This window comes from Morone saxatilis, unplaced genomic scaffold (assembly GCF_004916995.1).
Source record: "Morone saxatilis isolate NCDOM2014 unplaced genomic scaffold, NCSU_SB_2.0 Contig9, whole genome shotgun sequence".
Classification (NCBI taxonomy): domain Eukaryota; kingdom Metazoa; phylum Chordata; class Actinopteri; family Moronidae; genus Morone; species Morone saxatilis.
Window position 1 is genome coordinate 9,123,344 of NW_023340268.1, and position 7,309 is coordinate 9,130,652.

A 7,309-nucleotide genomic window follows, 5' to 3' on the forward strand; every position below is an offset into this window, starting at 1 on the left:
TCCTCCACCTCTCCTTCTCCTCCACCTCTGCTCCCAGGTCCCTAACCATCTGATATGGTTAATATTCTTCTATTGGTTTTTTCACTCTTCTATGAACTTTGTGGCAGAGCTGCTGCAGTTTGGAGACAGAGAGTTCTACAAAGACTGGTGGTGAGTAGAAGATACGTTCAATCACACACGATTACAGGAATAAAAGCACACTGTATGCATGTATGCAAATATATTTTGTTCATTTCAGGAACTCTGAAACTGTCACATATTTCTGGGCCAACTGGAATATCCCAGTTCACAAGTGGTGCCTGAGGTGAGCACCAACATCTCTGTAATTGTGTTTTTTCCAACACTGATTCTCTGTTTTGATGTTTTAGCTTCACATTCTCCTTATAGTATAAGTACAATGATAAATAAATCAAATCAAGTCAAATGTGTGTGTGTGTGTGTGTGTGTTGCAGACACTTCTATAAGCCGATGTTGAAAAAGGGGATCAACAAGTTTCTGGCTCAAACCGCCGTTTTCCTTATGTCTGCCTTCTTCCACGAGGTAAACAAACAGCATTCAGTCTTTCTATGTGACACAAAACACTACTGAAGTTTCCATATCTGCTAATTCAACCTCAAACACAGCTGTAAGTTTTACTTTTAATGTCTATACATGAAATGAAAATGCCTGTTGTGGACAGTTGTTTTATTTACATACAGCAATTCATAATGTAAAATTACTAGGACTATATTAAGCTACAGTATGCAATACAAATAATTTGAAATAATTTGAAACTGTGAGGTGCTGGCTCGCAGTTGGAAACCTAAACAAGTCAAAATGTGCTGGAACAGTGATTCCTGAATTTAAAAATAATATTGTATTTAAGTTATGAATGTGTAGCTTTTCCCTCTTTTACATTTATACATTATGAATACATGAAAACTGTTCTGTGTCTGATTTACTGTACTTACTCTTCAGTACCTGGTGAGTGTCCCTCTGAAGATGTTCAGACTGTGGGCCTTCATGGGAATGATGGCTCAGGTAAGACACATTGAACTGTCCACCTCTTTCACTCTCACCAGTCACAGACCTTATAGACAAACACACTTTGACCTCTGAACTCTCAACTCCTCAGGTTCCTCTGGCGTGGTTTGTGGGTCGTTTCCTGAATGGGAACTATGGCAACGCCGCTGTGTGGATCTCACTCATCATTGGCCAGCCTGTCGCTGTGTTGATGTATGTCCATGACTACTATGTTATTCATTACGGGGGAACTACATAGTACTGTACGAACACACACATGCTCACAGTCACACACGTAAACACGTTCAAGTCATATTGTACGCGCACGCACGCACATTCACTCAGTGAGTGAATGCAGAGCAAGTTGAGGTGACTATAATAGGAAGCCCTGTTAATATGAACCTGTCAGTAAAAGCAGGAAATTTGTTTTTGACCTCTTGATTTTTGCACTAAAGAGAAATAAACCACAGTGTGTCAGGAACTAATTCTAACAACCTGAGAAGTGCTAGGTTTATTGAGATATTCCACTTTAGTAGGACACACACACCTTTTGTTGTCAGCCTTCAGTATCAGCAAACCTTGGAATCCGCAGTCCCCCCCCGTTCTTAATGTCTTTATCTAAGCATCGGACGTTTCAACTTTAAACAAATGATCCTGGACACAAAATCAAATAGAATCTCTGTTATTGGAATTGATCCATCGCTGATAGATTTATGTGAAGCAGAGTTTGCTAAAACAAAAGTAAATGTGTGGTGCTAAGGTTTCGTGGAGTGGCCGGTACTGCTGGTCGATTCATTAGGTACACGTACACTAGCGTGAAAACCCTTCTCTGACTTTTTAACAACAATTTCTTGAACTTTAAAAAGCAGCCTTTCAATGCAATGGAAAGTGGAAACACTGTTTGTAACCAGGCACTCCTCAAGTTGTGGAAAGTACGCGCACCTTCCTGTGCAACAAAGCCAGGACAGGATCCTGCCTCCATAGAGCCAATATGAAAATGTTGTTTCTATCAATCAGTAGCTGAGACTTTTTACTTGTATCCAAAGGCAACAGAGAAAGTAAGACGCCAGATAAACTGTTTGTTTCTACAAGCTAAGGCTTAAATCTTCCAAATGCCAATTTAGGAGTCTCCAAATTGACAACAGTACCAGTTTTATACATGTATTCTGTGTGTATATATCCTATATGCCTCTCTTTTTGATGCATTGAAGTTGTTGAGTATTACAGACATTTATAATAAACAGATTTGTAACAAAACTGATCAAACCCCCGGACACTGAACACAGAGGAGGGGAGACACTAAAAAGTGAAGGAGAAATGGTTAAAGGACATTTTTGTGACGTTATTTGTACAGTCGCTGACCTTCAGGCAGCCTCCCTTCTTCTGTTTCTCAGCTACCAACAACATTAATACGAGCTCTTAGTGTAACATTACATGCTAAAGGTGTGTCGTTTGCCTTGGCTTCATTGTCCTTTTTTTGTGTTGCATTTGACTTATCAGATGGTTTATTTTATACTTTGTATAATTGTATGTGTTTACGACTGTCTGCACTTACGCTGTGCCATCTTGAAATTATAATTTATGTTGTATTTTATTTGAAATCAATGATTTACTGCAGTATTTGATTTTGCCGATTTGAACCAATGAATGTTTATTTGCACTTTAAAGAGATGCATGCTGTTGACTTAAGCAATAGATTTCTATGAATGTATTCTTTAAGTTATCTTAATCATGTAAGGAAAATATTTTTGTTGTATTTGTTGTCGTATGAGGATTGATCAATTTCAGTTTGTTTCAGCTGCAGTGGTAATAAGTGTTTAACTATTTAAAACCTAAAGACTTGATTTGAAAGGTATTAGAGCCTGACACCGTTTTCAATATAGATATTTTCTATATAATAGCTGATATGGAAATATGTTCTGTTATTTTACTTTCATATGTTTTAATCTGCTTTCCAATGAACATGTTAAATCAGAGCCTTTAACTCTAAGATTAGTCCTTTTTCTTTCCCTATTGATCACATTTCTAAAACACTGTTGTTAAATCATAACCGCAGTAATCAATCATGTGTTGACATTCCTTATTGAAATTTACAAGTGCCTGCAGGAAAAATAGTTTTATGTAGAAAAGACACAAAAGATTCAACCAAATACTAATAAAAGACACAAATGTCGTTAACTCTATTCTATGTGGCCAATAGATTAACACATTTATATTTGTGGTGTCTTTAAATATTTGGGAACTTAAGACTAATATTCAATGCAGTCATTTTTGTTTTCTTAAACAAAAGAAATGTTATTTTGACAGCCTTATGCAAGAGTCGTACATAAATCTTATCACATTATTGGTATTTCTGTGCACAAATGGCAGCTTTAGTAACAGCCTGACTTACAAATATGAACCAGTTTATAAACTCTGAGTTCATTAAATTTGTTCAATCACTTGTTTATTACATTGGAGGATTCTTTCTGAAGTAGCAAACTGAGCTGCCGTTTGGAAGACTAAAAACACTAAAATGACATGAATCAGTCAGTGTCAGAAAATGCTGGCAACATTTAATAGTAAATAAGCTCCAAATAATGAAACCCTGCAAACAAACTCAGAAAAGTTATTTTTCTCATTTGTAAAAGTACTGAATTGAGTTTACTTTTAATTTTGCCTTTCTGTGTTTTGTTTTTGTGAGAATTATTGAACATGGAAAGTATGAAGTGACCCCTGAGGTAGTGTCAACATTACGCTGCGTGTCCCAGGTAATCTTTTCGTTTTATTTTGTCCACCTGAAGCCCATCACTCCCTGCTTCCACTTCATTACTGCACTGCTCTCGAGATATTAGTTGAAGATGCAGCTTTAAGTTGAACCGTCTTTCGAGAGTTCATTTTGTTTGTGGATGATTGTGTGACGCAACATGTAGTAAAACGAATGTATTGTACTGATCTGTTCATACTGTATACAGAAATCCAAAGTGAAACAAAGAGTATATGTTTTTGGAATGCAAATAATTTTCATAGCCTTTCACTTGAAATTATTTGTGTTGTTTGATAAAGATTATATATATTTGATGAATTGACTCGTCTATTTTTCTTCTAGTAGCCGGTAACAGTGGAGTATCCTGAATTTCCTGGTTATTTACATGTAAGGTTGCTACTGTACAACATGGTTTTCTAGACACATACATCTTTAAACAACTACAATATCCATTGAAAACAACAAGGACAGATGAGTCCATAAAAATCTTTATTGTGAGAGACGGCACTCAAAACTTATAGTTCCAAAATGAAAATATAATAATACAAAGTTGTTGTTTTTCAAAGTTGATGATACGTCTGCACAGAAAAAAAAAATCTTACAACTAAACTCCACATCAGGTCTGGGGGAACAGTGCATGTTGAGGATTTCTACTGCTGCAACAAACAAACAGAGGAGTGTGAGACACGTTATGTGCAGCGTATGACCAAGTAAATACACAGTTGTTCATGTGTGGAGGACGTGTGTGTGTGTGTTTCACCTTGGCTTTCTGGTTCTGGACAGGCAGGTAGAGTTTAAACTCTGCCGGGAGCTCGTCCTCCGAGTACAGTCTATCTGAGAAATACACTCTCCTTATCCGACAGTTCGCATGGATCTGAGAGGGAAACAGCGGGGTCGGACTTTAGCAAGAGAAAGAGATGTCACAACAAGTGCAGTCGGCTGGTTCCGAGTCCGTCTCTCTACACTAACCTGTACTCTCAGCGTCTCAATGTAATTGGTTCCATAGGCCCTCCTGGTGAAGTCCGACAGGTTGAACTGAATCTGGTTCCAGCCATCATCCAGCCTCATGGGCATGGTGCAGATAAACGGCTTCACTCGTGTCGTGCTTTGGTAGTTACTCGCCCGAAACCGCCGCCGAACGTTTTTATCATCCAACACCTGTAAGTTGTAAAGACGGAGGGAAAGCGTGAGTGACCGTGATTCCTCACGCTGTAAGGAAGAAACACAGATATTGTAAGTTGTGTGCACGTATACACGAGTACACGTTTGTTTGTTGATGCTGCCAAGAACTGAGGCCTGTACTACGAGGGGAGTTGAACCTACTCAGATTTAACAGGCAGTGTCTTTATATTGTGAAATACCTGCGATCACATAAAAGGCCTCTGTGATCTTCAGAACGATTCAATTACCAGGAGTCGTAACAAATGCATTGTTCTCCACAGGATTGTGGGCAGAGGAGAGGTGGTCTATAGGGTAACGTGGAGATAACCTGCTCGGAGCAGTTTAGAGGACATTACCACGACAGCGTAAGTCTGGTTCGACTTATCCACCTTTTATAGTACGACTTCATCAGGAAGGAGTTACTCCTGAAGTTACCTGGATAAGCCGGTGACCTCTGGAAGGGGTCAGCATCTAGAGGACTGCCTACCCTACCTGGACTTCAAAGGTGAAATACTTCTTGAGGTTCTTGATGATCATAACGAGAAAAGGGAGCTTGATGCCCAATGTCTTCTTGGGGTCTGCCGGACATGTTATATACGTAGTGCTGCAGGGAGTAGAAGAAACACAGAGAGACATGGGAGGGGTGGATGAGGGTGACTGGTGCCTGAATGAAGGAATCCATTAAACAGATTATTCAAACTCACCTGACGTTTGTCCCCTCGACCTCCAGCACCAGCGAGTGGATGTCGTTGTCTGTGATTCTCTTGATGTGACCATTCCTCACCTGTAAACACACACAAACAGTGTTTTTCTTGAGGTTTATGGAGACATCGAGCTGGCAAAGGAGCACTGTCACAATCACACAACTGTACAGGTGTCAGTTTATGGATATATCTGCGTTTATAAGTGTCTTAAGATACTGAGGTGATTTAGAAAACAGTGTCCCCTTTACATAGATTACCAACCTGAGAATTGTCTTATTGTCTTTTTGTGACCATGTAAAGTGCCTTTGAGTGCCTACAAGCACTATATTGAATAACTCTATTATTATGTATTTAATGTGTTAGTGTTACAAATCACTATTGGCTCATATCTCTTAAACATCAACACCGGTATCAGCCTTTCAGATCCTGTATCTGTCGGTTCAGATGCTGATGTGGGAGCAGTCAGTGAACGTAAACAAGCAATATACCGCACTGTTGTTATTCACACCCGTCGCTTAGCAACAACAACACATTAGCAGCATCAATCAGTGATACAAATACAAATGTCCATATTTCATTATTGAACGAGTTCCATGCAGATCGATATCGGTGCTTTACATCACTAGTGGCAACTGAGTTTTAGTTTCAACACATCAACAATACAGGGGAATAACATCGACATCAGCTGCGGGGAGAACTTCAGAGAGCTGGAGTGATGACTTTATCAACCACTTTATCTTTACTTTTGTGTATTTTACTGGAGCTGATCACCTAATTGATCATGTGTGCGTCACAGGTTGAACTAACGCCTATAGCTATAACAACACAGAGTCAGTCAGCTGTGTGCACACTGCATCCCAACCGCACCGCAGGAGATCAGCTGCAGCTTTTAATACAATAACACAACTAATAAATAAACAAGCGTTTACAACCAGACACATGATGCTAGTTAGCTTTAGCACGACGAGCTAAGGAAGCTATTAGATTATAGCATTCATTCTGAATCGCTGCTTACCTTTTTGTCCCATATCTGCAGTGGTTTGCTGCCGATGCTGTATAAAATAGAGAGGAATCCGCTTTGGAATGTGTTTTTAAACATCTTCTTTGAGTTTAGTTAGTCCACAGTCGGTTCCCACTTGTGTTTAAGTCCACTACTAAAACTGTTGCTAACGTGCGTTACGTTTGTTTACAGATTTGGTTTCCGTTCCCAAAGCTACCGCTTCCGTGTGCACAAAATACCCCGTTCCGCTGTCAGAAACTAAAGCGTTTGAGTTAAATAAAAAAATCCCATGTGCAATGTCATTATGGTAATTCAACACGTCTCTCCTCAGGACGCGCAGAGAGAAACAAAAAACCTAAAAAGATTAGCTAGTGGTCCCTTCTTCATTATTTTGGTGTTGCTAGGGAACAGAATCTCCTGGCGTTGTTCACGTCGGTTCTTAAATGGTGACGCATATCGGTCGCCGTGGCAACAAAATGCTTGACCAACGTCAATATGTTTTAATTCTATTTCTATTTATATTAAGTTAGAACATAATGTAAATGGTGAATTAGTGTTTGGTGGTTTAGACTAAATTAATCATTATTATTTTTTTTTTTTATTAAGCTATTTTTACATGTACTTTATATTATCCAACTCCAATCCAATCCAACTTTATTTGTTAAGCACTTTAAAAACAACCAAAGTTGACCAAAG

General features: G+C 38.9%; 2 protein-coding genes across 3 annotated transcripts in view; one reads left to right on the forward strand and one right to left on the reverse strand.

Moving 5' to 3' along the window:
- The window catches only part of dgat1a (diacylglycerol O-acyltransferase 1a), a gene marked incomplete in the record, with an annotated part of 16,537 nt that extends 12,475 nt beyond the window's left edge, over positions 1–4,062 (forward strand). The window contains 5 exon segments of the mRNA XM_035681459.1: positions 38–150; positions 239–304; positions 453–540; positions 958–1,020; positions 1,115–4,062. Of these exon segments, the coding sequence (XP_035537352.1) occupies positions 38–150; positions 239–304; positions 453–540; positions 958–1,020; positions 1,115–1,261 (477 nt within the window).
- A 152-nt stretch (positions 4,063–4,214) lies between these two features.
- On the reverse strand, positions 4,215–6,998 carry cfap20 (cilia and flagella associated protein 20). Of its 2 annotated transcripts, none has more exons than XM_035682062.1 (6): positions 6,629–6,998; positions 5,614–5,693; positions 5,402–5,513; positions 4,718–4,906; positions 4,509–4,622; positions 4,215–4,401 (listed from the first exon to the last, which is right to left on the reverse strand). In XM_035682062.1, the coding sequence occupies exons 1-6, from the start codon at positions 6,710–6,712 to the stop codon at positions 4,399–4,401; spliced, it is 582 nt and encodes a 193-aa protein (XP_035537955.1). In that variant the 5' UTR covers positions 6,713–6,998; the 3' UTR covers positions 4,215–4,398. The 2 variants fall into 2 exon arrangements, with proteins under 2 accessions (XP_035537955.1, XP_035537954.1); XM_035682061.1 differs by having other exon boundaries at positions 4,215–4,404; positions 6,629–6,995.
- Between the last annotated feature and the right edge of the window lie 311 nt (positions 6,999–7,309).

What these genes read in the sequence shown, in the direction of transcription:
- cfap20 (XM_035682061.1), bottom strand. Translation starts at nt 6,712, where the DNA reads ATGTTTAAAAACACATTCCAAAGCGGATTCCTCTCTATTTTATACAGC. An exon ending in TGCAGATATGGGACAAAAAG is followed by an intron (nt 5,694 to 6,628) that starts GTAAGCAGCGAT and finishes GTGTGTTTACAG; the next exon opens with GTGAGGAATGGTCACATCAA. An exon ending in TTGAGACGCTGAGAGTACAG is followed by an intron (nt 4,623 to 4,717) that starts GTTAGTGTAGAG and finishes TTTCCCTCTCAG; the next exon opens with ATCCATGCGAACTGTCGGAT.